Source organism: Palaemon carinicauda, chromosome 2 (genome assembly GCF_036898095.1).
Source record: "Palaemon carinicauda isolate YSFRI2023 chromosome 2, ASM3689809v2, whole genome shotgun sequence".
NCBI classification, from domain to species: Eukaryota; Metazoa; Arthropoda; class Malacostraca; order Decapoda; family Palaemonidae; genus Palaemon; species Palaemon carinicauda.
Window position 1 is genome coordinate 191,073,640 of NC_090726.1, and position 23,407 is coordinate 191,097,046.

The 23,407-nt window shown below is 43.8% G+C and overlaps 1 protein-coding gene across 2 annotated transcripts in view; it reads left to right on the forward strand.

The window, feature by feature from the left end:
• DCTN6-p27 (dynactin subunit 6) overlaps positions 1-23,407 on the forward strand; it is a 49,595-nt gene that overhangs the window by 26,090 nt on the left and 98 nt on the right. For both annotated transcript variants that reach the window (XM_068360045.1, XM_068360035.1), the window contains exons 2-5: positions 3,730-3,900; positions 20,024-20,151; positions 21,229-21,371; positions 22,370-23,407. The exon at positions 22,370-23,407 is cut by the window's right edge and continues 98 nt beyond it. In XM_068360045.1, the coding sequence (XP_068216146.1) occupies positions 3,730-3,900; positions 20,024-20,151; positions 21,229-21,371; positions 22,370-22,456 (529 nt within the window). In that variant the 3' untranslated portion in view covers positions 22,457-23,407. The remainder of the gene's footprint in view (positions 1-3,729; positions 3,901-20,023; positions 20,152-21,228; positions 21,372-22,369) is intronic.

A 23,407-nucleotide genomic window follows, 5' to 3' on the forward strand; every position in this document is an offset into this window, starting at 1 on the left:
CGCTAACCCCGTCTGTTGTCACACCTGCTCCCGTAGACCCTAAATGGGCTTTGCTGCAAGACATGCAGTCCAAGCTTGTGTCCTTGATAGAGGACTTAAATGCGGAGAAGAACCTTCTGGCCAACAACCTTCCAACCGGTTGGTTGTGCGCCCTGTTGACGCTGAGGTATCCTACTCGCGTCTGCCAGTTGAGGTGGTTCCTCCACCGATGCGACCCAGTGTGGGTTGCCAGTCGCACGTTGACGTTTAGCGACGCTCGGAGGTGGTTGTTGACGTTCAGTGTGTCACTAGGAAGACGTTCAACAACCAGCAGAGGTGACTTGTTGTGACGCAGTGCGTCAACCTCAGCAACCCGGTAGGGTGTTGACTGCACAACCCAGACAGTCTAGACAGTTTCGGGTTGACGCTGTACTTCCTCGCGCACCCATGGTTGTTGACAGTTCACAGACTGTGCAGCAGTGCCATGGTATTGCGTCCGGCTCCGTCACGCATCCACCAGTGCGACCGGATTCAGCGAGTCAGACGTTGCCCACTCGGTTGCCGTTTCCTCATCAGTTTCGGATGAGGAACCCTCTGATGAGGACGTTGCTGAACAAGACGATCAACCCCCAGCCCTGCTATCCATCCAGAAGATGCTGAAGAAGGAACGCTGCCCAGTCAGGCTGTGGATGAGTCTGGTAGGGACACTGTCATCCGTGGATCAATTTGTGTCACTAGGAAGACTACACCTCCGTCCTCTTCTATACCATCTAGCTTTTTACTGGAAAAAGGACAAGACGCTAGAAGCGGTCTCGATCCCGGTTTCCGGAAAGATAAAGTCTTGTCTGACTTGGTGAAAGGACTATATCAACCTTAGAGAGGGTCTTCCCCTGACTGTTCAGACTCCCAACCACGTTCTCTTCTCGGACGCATCGGACGTAGGCTGGGGTGCGACATTAGACGGTAGGGAATGCTCGGGATTATGGAACTCGAGTCAAAGGACAATGCATTTCAACTGCAAGGAGCTACTGGCAGTACGTCTGACCTGGAAAGCTTCAGGTCTCTCCTTCAAGGCAAAGTGGTGGAGGTGAACTCGGACAACACCACGGCTTTGGCGTACATCTCCAAGCAAGGAGGGACCTACTCTCTGACATTGTACGAGATCGCAAGGGACCTCCTCACCTGGTCAAAAGGTCTAGACATTTCACTAGTAACGAGGTTCATCCAAGGCAACTTGAATGTCATGGCAGATTGTCTCAGTCGGAAGGGACAAATAATTCCAACAGAATGGACCCTCCACAAGGATGTATGCAAGAGACTTTGGGCCACCTGGGGCCAGCCAACCATAGATCTCTTCGCAACCTCGATGACCAAGAGGCTCCCAATATTTTGCTCACCAATCCCGGACCCAGCAGCAGTTCATATAGATGCCTTTCTACTAGATTGGTCACATCTAGATCTATATGCATTCCCTCCGTTCAAGATTGTCAACAAGGTACTGCAGAAGTTCGCCTCTCACGAAGGGACAAGGTTGACGCTAGTTGCTTCCCTCTGGCCCGCGAGAGAATGGCTCACCGAGGTACTTCGATGGCTAGTAGACGTTCCCAGAACACTTCCCCTAAGGGTGGACCTTCTACGTCAGCCACGTGTAAAGAAGGTACACCAAGGCCTCCACGCTCTTCGTCTGACTGCCTTCAGACTATCGAAAGACTCTCGAGAGCTAGAGGCTTTTCGAAGGAGGCAACCAGAGCGATTGCTAGAGCAAGGAGAACATCCACCCTTAGAGTCTACCAATCGAAGTGGGAAATCTTCCGAAACTGGTGCAAGTCAGTATCCGTATCCTCGACCAGTACCTCTGTAACTCAAATAGCTGACTTTCTCTTATATCTGAGGAAAGAACGATCTCTTTCAGCTCCCACTATCAAGGGTTACAGAAGCATGTTGGCATCAGTCTTCCGTCACAGAGGCTTAGATCTTTCCAACAATAAAGATCTACAGGACCTCCTTAAGTCTTTTGAGACCACGAAGGAGCGTCGTTTGGTTACACCTGGTTGGAATTTAGACGTGGTACTAAGATTCCTTATGTCAGACAGGTTCGAACCGCTTCAATCAGCCTCCCTGAAATATCTCACCTTTAAGACTCTTTTCCTGATATGCCTAGCCACAGCTAAAAGAGTCAGTGAGATTCATGCCTTCAGCAAGAACATCGGATTCTCATCCGAAACGGCTACATGTTCTACAACTTGGTTTTCTAGCCAAACACGAGCTGCCTTCTCGGCCTTGACCAATATCGTTCGATATTCCAAACTTATCGTATGGTTGGTAATGAACTAGAAAGAGTCTTATGTCCTGTAAGAGCTCTTAAGTTCTATTTAAAAACCTTTACGAGGCCCTTCTGAAGCTTTATGGTGTTCAGTTAAGAATCCATCTTTGCCTATGTCAAAGAATGCTTTATCCTATTTTATCAGACTGTTAATACGAGAAGCTCATTCCCATCTGAATGAGGAAGACCAAGCTTTGCTGAAGGTAAGGACACACGAAGTTAGAGCTGTCGCAACTTCAGTGGCCTTTAAACAAAATAGATCTCTGCAAAGTATAATCGACGCAACCTATTGGAAAAGCAAATCAGTGTTCGCGTCTTTTTATCTTAAGAATGTCCAGTCTCTTTACGAGAACTGCTACACTCTGGGACCATTCGTAGCAACGAGTGCAGTAGTGGGTGAGGGCTCAACCACTACAATTCCCTAATTCCATAACCTTTTTAATCTTTCTCTTGAAATGTTTTATTATTATTTTTGGGTTGTCCGGAAGGCTAAGAAGCCTTTCGCATCCTACTTGATTTGGCGGGTGGTCAAAGTCATTTCTTGAGAAGCGCCTAGATTAGAGGTTTTGATGAGGTCCTTTAGTATGGGTTGCAACCCTTCATACTTCAGCTCCTAGGAGTCGCTCAGCATCCTATGAGGATCGCGAGGCTCAGTAAGGAAGACGTACTTAAAAAGGCAGAGTAATTGTTCAAGTCGACTTCCTTACCAGGTACTTATTTATTTTATGTTTGTTATTTTGAATAACTGCTAAAATGAAATACAAAATACTTAGCTCATAATAATGTCAACATGTAATGCTGGTCTCTACCCCCCCCCCCCCTGGGTGTGAATCAGCTTATATGATCACCGGCTAAGTTTAATATTGAAAAATGTTATTTTTATTAATAAAATAAATTTTTGAATATACTTACCCGGTGATCATATATTAAAGGACCCTCCCTTCCTCCCCAATAGAGACCCAGTGGGCCGAGGAGAAAATTGGTTCTGTGTTGACATGGAGTACTTGAGTACCTGCTCGACAGATGGCGCAGTTGATGTACACCCCCACCTGTATAGCGATCGCTGGCGTATTTTGTCCTTAGGTTTTTCTGTCGGGCAGCAGAGCTGACAGCTTATATGATCACCGGGTAAGTATATTCAAAAATTTATTTTATTAATAAAAATAACATATTGAATAGTACTGAAAGTAGGAATTTACTGCACAATATATATATTAGTACTTCTATTAAAAATCCCATTTCCATCATTGCATTAGTATGAATGATTTGTGTTCTTGGGGAAGTATAATGGTGTCTAGGGTTCAAAGTAGCTAATGTAACCAACATGTATCTACCAAAAATAATAATTAATTTACAGTCCGATTAAAACGTGCAGTTTTCTTGCTCACTTTCCGTCTTTTGTAACTTCACTTAACTATTATTTCCAGTGTCAAGGTCACACCTGGAGCAGTTGTTTGCTTTGAGGCCGATTATTTTGGAGACATTAGTATTGGTTCGCGCACAGTGATCCACCCAAAAGCTCGTATTATTGCAGAAGCTGGACCAATTATTATAGGAGAGGCAAATCTTATAGAAGAACAAGCGCAAATAATAAACAGGCAAGTTGAAGTATTACAGTACAATAATGTATACAGTGAACCCTCGCTACTTCGCGGTTCGACCATCGCGGATTCACCACTTCGCGGATTTTTTCCATAACCCATATATATACAGTAATATATATATATATATGTATGCATGTATTTATGTATATATGTAGGTATGTATATGTGTATACATATAATATATATATATATATATATATATATATATATATATATATATATATATATATATATATATATATATATATATATATATATATATATATATATATATATATATATATATACACACACACACACATATATATATATATTATATATATATATATATATATATATATATATATATATATATATATATATATATATATAATCTATATATCTAAAGTAGGAAGATGTGATGTAGTTCTAAGGGAAAAGTATGGGAAATATGTCTGGGTAATAAGCAAAGCTCTACCTCCAGTTTGTTTCTACATTATGATCAGAGATAAATGTAAACAAAACATTGGTTGCCATTTTTTATCGTGCTTTTTAGCATGTTTAGGAAATGCATGATATAAAATCACCTTTAATATTTGTGCCTGTTTTAGTTTAGGGTACTGTGGTACATGCATTAAGTGTTCTGTACATTAAAGGGTAGTTTGTTAACAGTACTACGTACAAGGGAAGGTTTTAAAAGTCTGAATATACATGTTGAATAAATAGGTAAATATGGTGTCACTACTTCGCGGATTTTCACCTATCGCGGCCGCGACTGGAACCTATCTACCGCGATAAACGAGGGTTCACTGTACTATATATTCATATTTGAATATGAACTGGTGCTTATGCTTAAGGATTCTGGAAAATCTCCTAGAAGGACTTTCATTCTTCCACTAGCGAGAGGCAGGACTCATTTATCAAGAATATTGGTTTTTCAATATTAAACTTACCCGATAATCATGTAGCTGTCAACTCCGTTGCCCGACAGAATTCTATGGAGGGATACGCCAGCTATCACAATACTAGAAGGGGGTGTACTTACCAGCGCCACCTGTGGCCAGGTACTCAAGTACTTCTTGTTGACACCTCCTCTATTATTCCTCTGTCGTGCTTCCGGCAAGACGTTCTGGGATACGCTTATGATCTTCGAGTTTGTTCACGGCTAATTGGTGAAGTATTCTCTCAGATTTCGGCTGTCGCATTACTGGAAACCTTCTTATATTAGCTAGATAGCTTTTATATAGTCCTGATTAACGGTTAACGATCTTTTGCTTGATTTTGGAAACCCCTTTGGCTAACTCTTTGGATTCAAGATGTCTGACATTTCGCAAGCCCCCTCCCATAGACGATGTAGGTCTTGCAATAGGCGTATTCCGAAGGCCTCGGTAGATCCTCACACCGCTTGTTCTGACTGTAGGGACAGGCCCTGTCAGTTAGAAAATCGATGTGAGGAATGCGCCGGACTTTCGGAACTGGAATTTGTCCGTCTTTTAAAATATTCATCTAAGTTAGAGAGAGGTAGAGTTAGGAGGAGTTCTTCTCACTCTTCAATGTTTTCCTCACCTCATGATCCCCTACCTTTTCCTACCCCTGTAGTGGCTACCCCCGAACCTACTGTTTGCCCTCCGCCTGATATGTCTGTTGTTTTGCGTGCTATTCAGGCCTTAGGCGATAAAGTAGAGTCAGTGGTAAGTGACCATAAGTCTCTGATGGCCGAAGTTAAGGAACTTAAGGTCAAGAGTGCAGTGGGTGGAGTTAGTGCCAGTGCTGTGACGAGTGCTAGTGTCAGTGCAGTGCCAAGTGCTAGTGTCAGTGCCAGTGTGGTGCGTGAGGATTCTTCTGTGCGAGCCAGTCGTCCTCCCAGTCCGGGACCTCTTGCAAGCTCCCATGCCCAGGGGAGAAGCAATGTCGAAGGGCATAAGGGTTCGGCAGGCCTTGTTAGGCGCACAGAAGTTTCCTCGGTGGTTGCGGGCGTGTCTTCCAAAGACCGTCACTCCCACCCGCAGACGATTGAGCCCGTCTTTTTCTCGTCCGCTGATCATCTGTCAGGGAAGAAACGTTGGTCTCAGGTCTCGAGACCACTTAAACGCAGAGTCCAGTCCGCGAGTGCTCAGCCAGGTTGCAGTCATTGGCTCAGCTCTGACTCGCCGCAGTCATCTGTCGACTGCACTCCGCCCAAGAGGAGTAAGGTTCTGCCACAACAGAGCTCGACTGTCGACCCTAAGTGGACTCTACTTCAGTCCATGCAAGCACAGCTTTCGGACTTGATGCGTGAGTGTCGGGCTGAGAGTGTTGCTCCTCCGCCTCCGCCTACGCTCGCTCCGCCTGCGCTCGCTCCGCCTGCACTTGCTCCGCCTGATCGCAGTACCACCTGCCAGGCGTACGATGTTGAGCCACGGTCTGAGTTTGCTGTTCCCAGTGGTGTTCAGCCTCCGCCTTCTTTAAGGCAACCTTTGCTATGGGATCAGGAGGATTATACCTCTCTTCCTCCGCCTCCCTTTGCTGCTCCACCAGTGGTGCAACTCTTGGCTGAGGTACAACAACCTCTCCCGTCCATGAGTCAGTCTCCTCAGCTCTCGCTGCAGCGAGCTCAACCATCCACAAGTCAAGCTCCACTACACCTTGGCCTTGCGCCTCAGGAGCCTCAGCTTGCGAGACATTTACCTTGTTCTGCGCAGCCTCACCCTCATCACGCTCCGCTCACACCACAGGAACAGGAACTTGCTACTCCGCTTCCACCAACCGCTCAGCAAGCGCAATCCTTGGGTTCTACCGCTCATGCTAGGAGTCAGCCTCCTCCACCCATGCGCCTTCCTTCTGCTTCGTCTGCTATTCAGCCTTTGCAGTCTGAGCCTCAGGTTCTCCCTCAACAGTTACTTGAAGAGGAAACCACTACTATTGTTCCGACTCGTTCTGACTCTGCTGTTCAGCATTCTGGTCCGATACCTTCGCTTCACTCTGGTGATGAGGCGTCTGAGGATGAGGAGGCACACCTGGATCCCTCATCAGACTTGGATGAATCCAAGCCTTCTCCACAGTCTATTGACTTTCGTAAGGTCTTGGTTCTGCTTAGGGAGGTTTACCCAGACCACTTTGTCTCTGCTATTCCCCGCTCTCCGCCATCTGAGTTTTCGCTGGGCATACAACAAGCTAAGTCCTCCTATACTAAGCTAGTCCTAGCAAGGTCCTCTAAGAGAGCATTAAGGATCTTAGGGGAGTGGCTGCAGTCTAAGCAACACCTAGGCAAGACTTCTTTCATGTTCCCGCCGACCAAGCTCACTTCGAAAGCGAGCGTTTGGTATGCCACAGGAGAAGCACCAGGCTTGGGAGTACCTGCCTCTGCCCAGGCTGACTTCTCAAGTCTGGTGGACTCGCCTCGGAGAACTGCTATGAGGCGCTCTAAGGTTTGCTGGACCTTCTCAGACCTGGATCACTTACTGAAAGGACTGTTTAGAGCATTTGAGATGTTCAACTTTCTTGACTGGTGCCTGGGGGCCCTCAGCAAGAAGACCTCTCCTGCGGACAAGGATTCTGCCATGCTATTAATGTCCTGCATGGATAAGGCCATTAGGGATGGATCTGGTGAGCTTGCGTCGATGTTTGTATCAGGGGTTTTGAAGAAAAGGGAACAGCTGTGTACCTTCCTTTCCTCCAGCATTACACCTTGCCAAAGGTCACAACTCCTTTTTGCTCCGCTCTCGAAGTTCCTCTTCCCTGAAGAGCTGGTTAAGGACTTGTCTGCTGCCCTGATACAAAAGGACACACACGATCTTGTAGCCTCATCGGCTCGTAAGTCTAAGGTTACTACCTCAGTCCCCAAGACTTATCGCTCACCAGTGGCTGATACCCCTGCGACTAGGTTCATACCGCCCTTTCGTGGTAGAGCCCCCAGCCGAGGAAGCTCCCGTCCAGACTCTTTCAGGAGCAAGTCCAGGAAAGGCTCCAGGACATCTAAAGGTAAACACTGACTCTCCGCATCTCCAGACAGCAGTAGGAGCCAGGCTCAAGATCTTCTGGCGAGCCTGGGAGAAGAGAGGTGCAGACACCCAGTCTGTCAGTTGGCTGAGGAACGGTTACAGGATTCCATTCTGCCTCAAACCACCTCTGACCACATCACCCATCAACCTCTCTCCCAACTACAAAGAAGAGGACAAGAGGCTAGCATTGCACCAGGAGGTGTCGCTACTTGTGCAGAAGAAGGCAGTGGTTATAGTCCGGGACCATCAATCCCCGGGCTTCTACAACCGTCTCTTTCTTGTGGCCAAGAAGACAGGAGGTTGGAGACCGGTGCTGGACGTCAGCGCTCTCAACGAGTATGTCACCAAGCAGACGTTCACGATGGAGACGACGAAGTCGGTCTTAGCAGCGGTCAGACAGGAGGACTGGATGGTCTCGTTGGACTTGAAAGATGCATACTTTCACGTTCCTATTCATCCAAACTCCCAACCTTTCCTGAGATTCGTTTTTGGAAAGGTTGTCTACCAATTCCAAGCCCTGTGTTTTGGCCTAAGCACAGCTCCTATGGTCTTTACTCATCTGATGAGGAATATAGCAAAATTCCTACACTTGTCGAACATCAGAGCCTCCCTCTACTTAGACGACTGGCTGTTGAGAGCCTCCACGAGTCGTCGTTGTCTGGAGAATCTCAATTGGACTTTAGACTTAATCAGAGACCTAGGTCTATTAGTCAACATAGAGAAGTCTCAACTCATTCCCTCCCAATCCATTGTGTACCTGGGAATGGAGATTCGGAGTCAGGATTTTCGGGCTTTTCCATCGGCCCCAGGATAAGCCAGGCCCTAGAGTGCATCATGAGCATGCTGAAGAGGAGCAGTTGCTCAGTGAGACAGTGGATGAGTCTCACAGGGACCCTCTCATCACTGGCCCTGTTTGTCGAGCTAGGGAGACTCCACCTCCGCCCTCTTCAATTCCATCTTGCAGCTCATTGGGACAAGAGTTCGACTCTCGAAGCAGTCTCTATCCCTATCAACCAAGAGATGAAGACCACTCTCCTGTGGTGGAAGCACAACCTCCTTCTCAGGGAAGGTCTATCGTTGGCCATTCAGACCCCCAATCTTCATCTCTTCTCAGATGCATCGGACTCGGGCTGGGGTGCAACCTTGGACGGACGGGAATGCTCGGGAACGTGGAACGAGGAACAAGGATTACTCCACATCAACTGCAAGGAGCTGCTAGCAGTTCATCTAGCCCTGTTGAACTTCAAGTCCCTCCTGCTAGGCAAAGTGGTGGAGGTGAACTCAGACAATACCACAGCCTTGGCTTACATCTCCAAGCAAGGAGGGACCCATTCGAGGAGCCTATACGAGATCGCAAGGGACCTCCTCATTTGGTCAAGAGGTCTAAACCTCACTCTGGTCACGAGGTTCATTCAGGGCGATATGAACGTCTCAGCAGATCGCCTAAGCAGAAGGAATCAGGTCATTCCCACGGAATGGACCCTCCACAAGAGTGTGTGCAACAGACTTTGGACCTTGTGGGGTCAACCTACCATAGATCTGTTTGCCACCTCCATAACCAAGAGACTTCCGCTGTACTGTTCCCCTGTTCCAGACCCTGCAGCAGTTCATGTGGATGCTTTTCTACTGAACTGGTCCCATCTCGACCTGTACGCATTCCCACCGTTCAAGATAATAAACAAAGTTCTGCAGAAATTCCTCTCGCACGAAGGGACACGGCTGACGCTGGTTGCTCCCCTTTGGCCTGCAAGAGAATGGTTCACAGAGGTACTTCAATGGCTAGTCGACTTCCCCAGGACTCTACCTCTAAGAGTGGACCTTCTACGTCAACCTCACGTAGACAGGTTGCACCCAAACCTCCACGCTCTTCGGCTGACTGCCTTCAGACTGTCGAAAGATTCGCTAGAGCTAGAGGCTTTTCGAAGGAGGCAGCCAGTGCGATTGCCAGAGCAAGAAGGGTTTCCACTCGTAGAGTCTACCAGTCTAAGTGGGAGGTCTTCCGAAGCTGGTGTAGAGCCAATTCAATATCCTCTACCAATACCTCTGTGACCCAAATAGCTGACTTCCTTCTACATCTTAGGAATGAGAGATCCCTTTCAGCACCTACGATTAAAGGATATAGGAGTATGTTGGCTTCAGTTCTCCGCCACAGAGGTTTGGACCTGTCTTCCAACAAGGACCTTCAAGACATTCTTAAGTCTTTTGAGACGTCTAAAGAACGTCGTCTTTCCACTCCAGGCTGGAATCTAGACGTAGTCTTAAGGTTCCTTATGTCATCTAGGTTCGAACCTCTCCAGTCAGCTTCCTTCAAGGACCTTACCCTCAAGACTCTTTTTCTCGTCTGCCTTGCAACAGCTAAGAGAGTCAGTGAGGTTCATGCCTTCAGCAAGAACATTGGTTTCACAACCGAATCTGCAACATGTTCTTTTCAGCTTGGATTCCTAGCAAAGAACGAGCTTCCTTCACGTCCTTGGCCTAGATCGTTTGAAATACCTAGCCTCTCCAACATGGTAGGTAACGAACTAGAGAGAGTTCTTTGCCCTGTCAGAGCTCTCAAATATTATCTTAAGAGGTCTAAACCTATTCGAGGACAGTCAGAAGCTTTATGGTGTGCCATCAAGAAACCTTCGAGGCCCATGTCCAAGAATGGGCTTTCGTATTATATAAGGCTTCTGATCAGAGAAGCATATTCTCACTTAAAGGAGGAAGACCTTGCATTGCTGAAGGTAAGGACCCACGAAGTAAGAGCCGTAGCTACTTCGATGGCCTTTAATAAAAACCGTTCTCTGCAGAGCATAATGGATGCAACCTATTGGAGGAGCAAGTCAGTGTTTGCATCATTTTATCTGAAAGATGTCCAGTCTCTTTACGAGAACTGCTACACCCTGGGACCATTCGTAGCAGCGAGTGCAGTAGTAGGTGAGGGCTCAGCCACTACATTCCCTTAATCCCATAACCTTTTTTAACCTTTCTCTTGAATACTTTTGTTGTTGTTTTTATGGTTGTTACGGTAGGCTAAGAAGCCTTCCGCATCCTTTTGATTTGGCGGGTGGTCTATTCATTCTTGAGAAGCGCCTGGGTTAAAGGTTTGGTAGAGGTCCTTTAGTAGGGGTTGCAACCCCGTGTACTTTGGCACCTTTGGGTTGATTCAGCCTCCAAGAGGAACGCTGCGCTCAGTAAGGAAGACGAACTTAAAAAAGAGGCAGAGTAACGGTTCAATTCGACTTCCTTACCAGGTACTTATTATTTCATTGTTATTTGAGATAACTGTTATATGAAATATGGGATACTTAGCTATCCTTTAATCTTGTACACTGGTTTTCACCCACCTCCCTGGGTGTGAATCAGCTACATGATTATCGGGTAAGTTTAATATTGAAAAATGTTATTTTTATTAGTAAAATAAATTTTTGAATATACTTACCCGATAATCATGATTTAATCGACCCTCCCTTCCTCCCCAGAGAGAACCAGTGGACCAAGGAATAATTGAGGAGGTGTCAACAAGAAGTACTTGAGTACCTGGCCACAGGTGGCGCTGGTAAGTACACCCCCTTCTAGTATTGTGATAGCTGGCGTATCCCTCCATAGAATTCTGTCGGGCAACGGAGTTGACAGCTACATGATTATCGGGTAAGTATATTCAAAAATTTATTTTACTAATAAAAATAACATTTTACACATAGCCTTCAGATCTGCCTCTTTTTTTTCTATTTTCCTCATTAAAATTCAAGGTAATAGTTTCATTTTTGTCTACTGATTATTTTTAGTCTTATGGTTTCAAATCAGTCAATCCATCTCACTAGTGAGAGCCATATAGCCTTTATTTCAGTTCTTCTTGCCGTGAAAACCCAATTGCCATGTAATGTTTCTAGACTTTCCAGATATTTCATAGTGAAAAATATTCATGTTTTCATAGGTACGCTTTTATGATTTGACTCACAGGCCTATAAAGAAGTCCTCTACCCAAAACTCGCTTTCTCACATCTTTTGATATACCTCCAAATTCTGTCTTCCATATTCCCTTGATTCTTTTTCATCTTTTTACCTAGATTCTCAAATACTACAGAAGCCGTAATGTTTGTCCCTCAATGAGTATTATTATTATAATTATTATTATTATTAAAATTATTATTATATCTACCTTCTCCCCATTAATTTTTTCACACAACGGTAGCTATAGTACCGTACAGTAGATAAACTTTAAATTTCCAAAAGGATCACTATTGTTTTGCTACCTGTAATAAAATTCAGTCATGTTAAACCTTAAACAGGTACCCATTTAGGGGGTTCAGTACTTGCTAGTGTGCCTCAAGTGGTTCACTGTAGTCATTGCTAAGGTCTTCTATGCCGCATCCCTTCAGCCTTTAGCTATACCCTCCTTTCACCCTTCTACTTTACCTCTGTTGCAGATTTCTGTTTTCCTCTTGCTGTCCAACCTCTTCACTTTTACTTCCTGTTGCACCTCAGCTGCAAATGTCCTCCCCGGCCCTAGGACTGTACGATATGGTGTAGATTGATAGAGTACTGTAGAAACAATCTGTATACGCATTTATGCTTGAATTTTTCTTTTCTCTGAAACTTTCTCTATCGACTTTTTATGATAATTTTTACTCATCTGGTTAGTTGTTAGTCATATTAGTTATAGTTTTTAAATATTTAACTTAGCCGGTGAATATATAATAGCTGCAACTCTGCGGCTCGACAGAAAACACACTCAAAAAACTCGCGAGCGATCGCTATGAAGGTTGCGGGTGTGCCCACCAGTGCCAACTGTCGGCCAGATACCACTCTTGCATGTAAACAAACCCTTCAATTCTTCTCTGTCGACGTTGACGACAAGACGTATTCATACTCGCTGTAGAACCTGGAGTTTTCTCATCATATTTGGTGAAGTACTTTATTTTGGTTTGAGCTTTCGCAGTGCAGGTGTTTTTCCTCAACATAAACTCTTGAACTCTTTATTGAATCGGATTATTTGTTGATGACTTGGATTGTTTTTGGAATTTTCTTTGACTAATTCAAAATGGCTGACCTTTCTCAAGTACCTAGATTTCGAAAGTGTAATGCTAGGGACTGTAATAGGCGTCTTCCTAAGGCTTCTCTCGACCCACATACTGTTTGTTCCAATTGTCGGGGTAAAACCTGTCAATTGGGAGATCGGTGTGAGGAATGCGTGGGCCTTTCGGAATTCGATTGGCTCGAATACGATAAATATGCACGTAGACTAGAGAGAGATAGGGTAAGGAGAAGTTCATCTAGGTCTGTAGATTTTTTCCTCTCCACATGCCCCTGATCCTAATCCTTCCCCTGTAGTGGTTGTTCCTAACCCCCCTTCTAGCACTCAGGAACCGTCTATGCAAGACATGTTACGTGCTATTCATGCCTTGGGGGAGAGAGTTGAAGCGTTGGCAAGTGACCGTAATCAACTCATGGCTGACGTCAAGGAACTTAAGTGCCATAGTGCCACGGCGGAAAGTGGGAAAGTGATTAGTGCGCAAAGTGTTGTGAACAGTGTTGCGACCGAGGGTTCGTCTGTTCGTGCCTGTCGTTCACCTAGTCCGGGACCTCTTGCAAGCTCCCAAGCCCAGGGGAGAAGTAATGTCGTACGACTTATGGGTTCGAGAGGCCTTGATCAGCGAACAGACGTTCCCTCTATGGTATCAGGCGTATCTCACCAAGATCGCCCCTACCATAAGACGAGAGAGCCCATTTTTACCTCGTCTTCCGAAGGCTTTTCACGCAAGAAACCGTGGAGCAAGGTTTCTAGGCCTCTTAAACGGAAGTCGGTCCCTTCAGGACAGGTCCAACGTCCTGGATGTAGTCACTGGGACAGTTCGGACCCGTTGCAGTCATCGGATGACTGCTCGCCGCCTAAGCAAGGCAAAGTTGTGCCGTCTCAGACGCTAACCCCGTCAGTTACCGCACCCATTCCCGTGGACCCAAAATGGGTTATACTGCAGGACATGCAGTCTAAGCTTGCGTCCCTTATGGAAGACTACAATGCCGACAAGGTTTCCGTTGAGCCTAGCCGTTTATCTCATCGAGATCCTGGCCTTCAGCCACCCAAGCGTTCTGTTGTGCGTCCTGTTGACGCTGGTGTAGCCAACTCACGTCAAGCGGTTGGGGTAGTACCACACTCGATGCGATCTCGTGTGGATTTTCAGCCGCATGTGGACGTTAGGCAACTCGCTGATGCGCCTGGTGACGTTCAGGACGTTCGCCAACCATCGGAGTTGACTTGTTTTGACGCTGAGCGTCAACTTCCGCAACCTAGAGTTGTTTTGACTGCGCAGAATAGGCGGTCTAATCAGTCTCGGGTGGACGCTGTGCGTCCTCACGCACCTGTTGTTGTTGACAGTTCTCAGACTGTCAAGCAGTTACAGGACGCTGCGTCCTGGTCCGCCACTTATGCACCAGTGCGGGTGGACGCTGCGTGTCAAGCATTGCCAACCCCTTTGCTTGTTTCTCATCAGTTGTCAGATGAGGAACTTTCGGATGAGGACGTTGCTGACCCTCAGCCTGAGGATCATCCTTCAGATATTGATGAACCTAGAGCAGTTCCGCCATCTATGGACTTTAAGAAAGTCATGCTCATTTTTAAAGAGTTGTTTCCCGAACACTTTGTCTCTGTGGCTCCTCGTTCGCCGCCGTCTGAGTTTGTTTTAGGCGTTCCTGCTGACATGCCAGCCTTTACAAAACTTGTACTCTCTCGCTCGTCCAAGAGAGCTTTACGGCTGTTAGGCGATTGGTTGGAAACCAAGAGGAGTTTAGGGAAGACGGCCTTTGCCTTCCCCCCATCTAAACTCTCGTCTAGATCGAGCGTCTGGTATGCCACGGGAGAAGTTCTCGGCTTGGGAGTCCCTGCCTCTGCCCAGGGCGACTTCTCAAGCCTTGTAGACTCTCCCCGCCGCCTAGCCATGAGACGCTCGAAGATTAGTTGGTCATCCTCAGACCTTGACCATCTACTTAAAGGCATTTTTAGAGCTTTTGAAGTTTTCAACTTCCTTGACAGGTGTTTTGGAGCCTTGAGTAGGAAAATCTCATCGGCCGATAGAGATGTCTCCTTACTCATTATGTCCTGCATGGATAAAGCCATCCGCGATGGATCCAATGAGCTCTCCTCCTCGTTTACTTCAGGAGTCCTTAAGAAGCGAGAGTCTCTTTGCTCTTTTCTGTCGGCAGGAGTGACTCCCTGTCAATGATCTGAGCTACTCTTTGCCCCTTTATCAAAGTTTTTGTTTCCTGAACTTTTGGTTAAGGACATAGCTTTGTCTCTAGTGCAGAAGGACACCCATGACTTGGTAGCGTCCTCTGCTCGCAAAGGGACTCCTTCGACTGCCTTTTCTGCTAGACCTAGGATAGACACTCCTGCGTCCAGGTTTATTCCGCCCTTTCGTGGCAGAGCCCCCAGCAGGGGAAGTACTCGTGCCGAAGGAAAGAGAGGCAAGAGAAAAGGAGCCAAGTCCTCACGTGGCAGAGTCTGACTGCCCGCAGCTTCAGACAGCAGTAGGTGCCAGACTCAAGAACTCCTGGCGAGCCTGGGAGAAGAGAGGCGCAGATCAACAGTCTGTGAGGTTGCTCAGAGAGGGGTACAAAATTCCATTTGTACACAAACCTCCTCTAGCGACTTCCCCCATCGATCTCTCTCCCAAGTACCGAGAGGAAGCAAAGAGACAAGCCCTGAAACTATAAGTGTCTCTTTTGCTAGAGAAGGGAGCGGTGGTCAAAGTCTCGGACCTTCAATCACCGGGGTTTTACAACCGTCTCTTCCTAGTACCGAAGAAGACAGGAGGTTGGAGACCGGTGCTAGACGTCAGTGCTCTGAACGTCTTTGTCACGAAGACAAAGTTCACCATGGAGACCACGAAATCAGTCTTAGCAGCGGTCAGAAAGGGAGACTGGATGGTCTCTCTCGACCTAAGAGACGCATACTTCCACATCCCCATTCACTCAGATTCCCAGCCTTTTCTGAGGTTTGTGTTCAACAATGTGGTGTACCAGTTTCGGGCCCTGTGCTTGGCCTAAGTCCTGCTCCCCTCGTGTTTACGAGGCTTATGAGGAATGTGGCAAAATTCCTCCATTTATCGGGTATCCGAGCCTCCCTTTACTTGGACGACTGGCTTCTCAGAGCCTCGTCCAGTCATCGCTGTCTGAAGGATCTCAATTGGACATTGGATCTGACCAAGGAATTGGGACTTTTGGTCAACATGGAAAAGTCACAGCTGATCCCATCCCAAACTATACTGTATTTAGGGATGGAGATTCGCAGTCCAGTTTTTCGGGCTTTTCCGTCTGCCCCCCGAATAGATCAAGCCCTGCTCGTAATCCAAAGGATGTTGAAGAGAGAACGTTGCTCAGTCAGGAATTGGATGAGTCTAGTAGGAACTCTATCATCCCTGGAGCAGTTTGTCTCGCTAGGAAGGCTACACCTCCGACCTCTACAATTCCATCTAGCTTTTCACTGGAAAAAGGACAAGACGCTAGAGGCGGTCTCAATCCCGATTTCCGAAACAGTAAAGGCTTGCCTGAATTGGTGGAAAGACAATATCAGTCTAAGAGAGGGACTTCCTCTAGCAGTCCAGAAACCAAACCACGTTCTATTCTCAGACGCATCGGATTTGGGTTGGGGTGCGACACTGGACGGTCGGGAATGCTCAGGTCTGTGGACCTCAAGTCAGAGGAGCATGCACATCAACGGCAAGGAGCTTTTGGCAGTCCACCTGGCCTTGATGAGCTTCGAGAGTCTCCTTCGAGACAAAGTGGTGGAGATCAACTCGGACAACACCACAGCCTTGGCTTACATTTCCAAGCAAGGAGGCACCCACTCCCTGACACTGTACGAGATCGCAAGGGACCTGCTCATTTGGTCAAGAGATCGAGGCATCTCCTTAGTAACGAGGTTTATCCAGGGCGACTTGAACGTTCTAGCAGATTGCCTCAGTCGGAGGGGTCAGGTAATTCCTACAGAATGGACCCTCCACCAGGACGTGTGCAAGAGGCTTTGGGCGACTTGGGGTCAACCCACCATAGACCTCTTTGCAACCTCGATGACCAAGAGGCTTCCAATCTATTGCTCTCCAGTCCCAGACCCAGCAGCAATACATATAGACGCCTTTCTCCTAGATTGGTCTCACCTAGATCTATATGCATTCCCACCATTCAAGATTGTCAACAAGGTACTGCAGAAGTTCGCCTCTCACGAAGGGACAAGGTTGACGTTAGTTGCTCCCCTCTGGCCCGCGAGAGAATGGTTCACCGAGGTACTTCGATGGCTGGTAGACTTTCCAAGAAGTCTTCCTCTAAGAGTAGACCTGTTACGTCAGCCCCACGTAAAGAAGGTACACCAAGGCCTCCACGCTCTTCGTCTGACTGCCTTCAGACTATCGAAAGACTCTCTAGAGCTAGAGGCTTTTCGAAGGAGGCAGCCAGTGCGATTGCAAGAGCGAGGAGAGCTTCTACCATTAGAGTTTACCAATCGAAGTGGGAAATCTTCCGAGACTGGTGCAAGTCAGTATCTGTATCCTCGTCCAGTACCTCTGTAGCCCAAATCGCTGATTTTCTCTTATACCTGAGAAGAGTTCGCTCCCTTTCAGCTCCCACGATCAAGGGCTACAGGAGCATGTTGGCTTCGGTCTTCCGGCATAGAGGCTTAGATCTTTCCAACAATAAAGATCTACAAGATCTCCTTAAGTCTTTTGAGACCTCTAAGGAACGTCGTTTGGCTACTCCTGGATGGAACTTAGACGTGGTCCTAAGGTTCCTCATGTCAGACAGGTTTGAGCCTTTACATTCAGCCTCCCTGAAGGATCTCACTCTTAAGACTCTTTTCCTGGTGTGCTTGGCCTCGGCTAAAAGAGTCAGTGAGCTTCATGCCTTCAGCAAGAACATCGGTTTTTCGACAGAAAAAGCCACTGGTTCTCTTCAACTTGGTTTCCTGGCCAAAAATGATCTGCCTTCTCGTCCTTGGCCTAAATCTTTTGATATTCCTAGCTTATCAGAGATCGTAGGTAACAAACTAGAGAGAGTATTATGCCCCGTTAGAGCTCTTAAGTTCTATTTAGCTTGTACTAAGCCTTTACGAGGTAAATCTGAAGCGTTATGGTGTTCGGTTAAGAAACCATCCTTACCTATGTCAAAGAATGCTTTGTCATATTTTATCAGATTTTTAATACGAGAAGCCCATTCCCACTTGAATGAGGAAGACCGATCTTTGCTTAAGGTTAAGACGCACGAGATTAGAGCTATAGCAACTTCCGTGGCCTTCAAGCAAAATAGATCTCTGCAAAGTATCATGGACGCGACCTTTTGGAGAAGCAAGTCAGTGTTCGCGTCATTTTACTTGAAAGATGTCCAGACTCTTTACGAGGACTGCTACACACTGGGTCCATTCGTAGCAGCGAGTGCAGTAGTGGGTGAGGGTTCAACCACTACACTTCCCTAATTCCAATATCCTTTTAATCTGTCTCTTGAAATGTTTTTAATATTGTTTTATGGGTTGTTCGGAAGGCTAAGAAGCCTTTCGCATCCTGGTTGATTTGGCGGGTGGTCAAAGTCATTTCTTGAGAGCGCCCAGATTAGGGGTTTGATGAGGTCCTGTTGTATGGGTTGCAGCCCTTGATACTTCAGCTCCTGGGAGTCTGTCAGCATCCTAAGAGGATCGCTGGGCTCCGTGAGGAAGACAGACTTACAAGGCAGAGTAATCGTCTAAGTCAACTTCCTTACCAGGTACCTATATATTTTGGTTTTGTTATATTGATAACTGTCAAAATGAAAAAACTCTTAGCTTATACGCTGTAAACTTAATTAACTCTGGTCTCTACCCACCGCCTTGGGTGTGAATCAGCTATTATATATTCACCGGCTAAGTTAAATATTTAAAAATGATATTTTAATTATAGAATAAATTTTTGAATATACTTACCCGGTGAATATATAAATTAAATGACCCTCCCTTCCTCCCCAATAGAGACGCAGCGGGACGAGAAGAATTGAAGGGTTTGTTTACATGCAAGAGTGGTATCTGGCCGACAGTTGGCGCTGGTGGGCACACCCGCAACCTTCATAGCGATCGCTCGCGAGTTTTTTGAGTGTGTTTTCTGTCGAGCCGCAGAGTTGCAGCTATTATATATTCACCGGGTAAGTATATTCAAAAATTTATTTTATAATTAAAATATCCTATTTCTACGTTCTCCGACTATTAATGCTGTTTCGGCTTATATATTAGCTAAGAATAAATTTTGTTCTTCATCAGAACCCCATTGAATATATGCAGTATACTGTATAACTGCATATTATATTTGTTTGGAATATTATTAGGTTCTCCAGTCTTTTTTTCTGTAGGAAAAAAGATGGTAGATTCACAGTACATGCACCATCCAAAGGAAATGGCCACCTACGGAAAATCCCCATTTTGTGACTCAACTACCACTGGTACTGAAATTGCTCCTGAAGTAATTCTTTATGTGATATCCAATATCTTGAGATAAGAATTAGAAAATACTTGAAACCATAGAATTGAGTAGAATAACTTTTGAAATTTTTATTTTTATTTTGAAAAGAAGAAAATAAATTTATGATGCTCTTGCAAATTCAGAGATTGAATGTTAGCAATCTCCAAACACTGCTTTGACATATGGAGGTCACATGATTTCTTTTGACTCTGTCTCCTCTTTTTTATCTCTAGTATGGGCCATAGAAGATGAGAGTCATTTTGGTCTTTTATTCTGTCTTACTGATGCTTCATCATCATATTTGTGAGCCATTTGAAAATAGGCTGCCATGCCATTTTGCATCTTTTTAAGTTTTGGTAATGAAACTTCTCAGTTATGACTTTAATCCTCTTGTGTAGACTGATCTTTAGTTTCTATCTGGCTGCTTTATATTAATTTTCCTAACAGTACAATATCTGTTCTCATCCTTAGTTTAAAGTGTTCATATATGTCCTGTTCTGACCTTTTCCTTTCTTCCTTTTTATACTGTATGAAATATGTTGATGATTTGTTAAATTTGAATATCTAGATGTAATTGCCTTTCTTCCGTTAGCTGGTTGATGCAACTACCAAAATATTTGCTTTGAAGACACTTGAGTAATGTGATTGCCTCTTGTTTATTGTTTTTGTTCTGAAATTATTAAAATTTTTACTTTTTTTTTTCAGGTTACCACCTGGAAAAGAACCTGGTGAAACTCCACAGGTGATGGTCATAGGAAATAATAATGTTTTTGAAGTGGATAGTTACTGCCAAGCATCTAAAATTGGAGATAACAATGTTTTAGAAGCAAAGAGTAAGTTTTTTCCTAATCTCTTCTCTTATTCTTTTTGTTGTTAGGTGTGAAGACATGTTTAATGTTCCAAATATCAAATACAATTGTGGCTATTTTTTATTATTTCAAGAAATTCTAGTTAGGTTTTGTATTTGATTTTCCTTTTAATAGAAGTTGTATTTACTCTTAAATTTCAGCATTGGGCTCTTTAATGAATATTGCAGAAAGCAGTTGATTCACATATAAAACATTAATTTTGATCTTTCACACCAGGGACTCGACTTTACAGAATTTGTTTCCTTAGAGCGTTGTATACCTTAATTGAATTTCATGTTATGAATTGTGGTATTATTACAATGAGACATTTGCTATTTTAAAAGTAAATTATTACAATTGCTTTTTATGCTGTTACTGTCCCTTGATAATATAAAATCATGTTGTTTTTCCAAATAAAGTCACCAATTCTGAAATAGTAAGAGTATCAAAGATTTAGACTTTTTTGGGTAGCTTGTTTTGTTTGTTTATGCAGGGCTAGTACAAGTGGTGAAATCTTAATTTTTTCACACCGTATTGGTGGCAAAAACCTTATTCTTTGTTCAAAATGTTTTGATATTTGTAGATTGGATTGATAATATTTTACCTTTTTGGGGAAATTATGTTAGTTACCTCCGCCTACGAAGTTGGAAGGAGGTTAAGTTTTTGCCCCTGATTGTGTTTGTTTGTGAAGAACTTCGTGGTCACAATTTTAATCATAGAGTAATGAAATTTGAAGGGGATAACTGTTATGTAAAAAGCTGGAAATAATTAAATTTTGGAAGGTCAAGATCAGAGATCAAGGCCATGGTTAAGCAAAATATCCAATTCATATAATCAGCCATAAATTTGGACATCGTTGTTACAGATACTTCAAACTTGGTTCATATTTGAGTGTATGAAAATCCACACCAATTAATACATGTTAAAGTCAAAGGTCAAGCTCAAGCAAAAGGTTGAGAAATGAGCTTCCACGGCGGAGATCTGCGCACTACTGAGTGCTACTCTTGGTTATTGGTAAAATTAGAAGTAAATTAATTATTTGCCACCTACTTGTGTTTTCAGGCCATGTGGGACCAGGGGTGGAACTGAGCCGTGGTGTTGTTGTTGGATCCTTATGTTCTGTTACCTGTCCTCAAGTTATACAAGAAAATACCGTTATATATGGTGATGAATTTCATCAGAGAACTCAGTCAGAGAAACCAGCCGTAAGTTATATCACCACACCCTCCTTTCTTCCCTGCATATAGCAGGGAAATTGTATCAGTTCTCATTTAATACATTTTGTATTTTTGTTTTAATGTTAATGGAATGATATTACAACTAAAAGAATGAAAGTATTGGTGGAAGAAAATTTGAATGATATTTTGGTTATCTTGAACAATCCTTTTAACAAAATCGTGATGATTTTAGTAAATTACCGGTAATACTTATAGTAATAATTATTTTTGAGTAATTTAATGAAACCACTGATTACAATTTCTAAACCCACAGAGTTTGTCTAAAGTATACAGTATGTTTAAATCTATACTTAAATGGATAAATACTGTAGTTATTTTTATTGCCATATTTAGTAATGTACTTTCTAAAAGGTTTTCAAGGGTCCAAAAAGCAGAGAAAGCATATTATTTCTCATTTCATACTATGGATAATTAATTGCAGAGAAAAGTAAACTTGCTAGCCTCTTAGCAACAGATTAAGTCCTGCCTCTGCCCGTGAGACTAAGCTGCTTACTGGGGAGGTTACTGCAGTGGTTGTGCACCATGGTTGGTGGGATTAGGATTGTCTGGCTGACATCTAGTTAAGCATCTATTTAGATGAAATTGGAACTGAAACTTTTAACTTATCTTTTTTTAACTTAACTTTTAACTTATCAATTTTCAAGATAGGGAAGATTCTCTTCTAAGAAATGATTGGCAGAGAAGAATTGTTTGGTATTCTCAGTGTTGTCAGGTGTGTGACTACAGAGGAGAATGTGGAAAGAATAGGCCAGACTATTCAGTGTATATGTTGGTAGGCAAAGAAAAAATGAGACGTAACCAGAGGGAGGGATCCAATGTAGTACTGTCTGGCCAGTCAGAGGACCCATTAACTCTCTGTGTTATGTAATGGATATATAAAAGCTGGATTAATCTGTAGAAAGCTTTAAGGTACCTATATATTTAAACATGAAACTGATTCCTGTTTATTGCTTTTTCCATTTCAGGCACAGGGACTGCAGTTAGATTTCTTGACTAAGATTCTTCCGAACTACCATCATCTTATCAAGCCTAAGAAAAAACTCCCAGCTTGAGCTATCATAATACATTTTGAAATTTACTGAATTTTAGGAAGTTGAAATATTCATTAAATAAAGGGAATTATATAATTCAGAATATTATGTCACTTGATTATTGGTAAGTAAAGGATAGCTATGATGATAGTTTTTCATATCTTATTCAGGAAACTTAAAACCACTAAATATTACTATTTTAGCTTTTTTATACCATCAAAGTAATAATTTCTAGATGTATCACTGGTTCACCTATCCACAACCCCAGAACATCAAAAAGTCAAATCAAATTGATTAATGGAAAGGGCAGCTGCCAACCTTTCTCTTTGCCAGTGAGTAGTGTCATATTTTAGAGAAATAGCTCTGAGCAATTAATAAGCATCAGAGTTCTCAAAGCACAATTGTTATGAATGAAATCTTTTCAAGGTCACTTTGGTTATAAGTCCCCAACCAGTATTTGTAGCAAGTCATTAGAAGGCTGACTGTTTGGGGGAGATATAAATTACTAATGCATTTTTTAAAAATATGACTTCCTTCTCTATTTTACTTTCTTGTCAAGGTTTTTAATGCACTAAAGGAAGTAACAGATTATTGATACTGGTAGTACAGTATATGTAAAAGTGTGTATACTATCTAGTTACAGTATTTCTGCAAGTTGTCTTTGATATTTCACTGTTATTTTTAATATATTTTTTAGAAATTTACTTGAATGATTAACAGTTTTCTTAATCAACATTGCTAAGATGATGAAGTTATATATGAACAAAAGTAAGGAAGGGAAGGTCATTCTAAACTTTTCCTCATAGGATATACCAAAAGATTAAAAAATCTAGATAAAAAGTACTTTATGATAGCCCATGGCTGAAGGTAAAATGTTTCTCAGTTTAAGTTAAGGTGATATATGTTGTGTACTCTTATATATTTAGTTCCAAAAAGTTTTTATGAGTGAAATGGGAAAATGCGAAAAAGGAA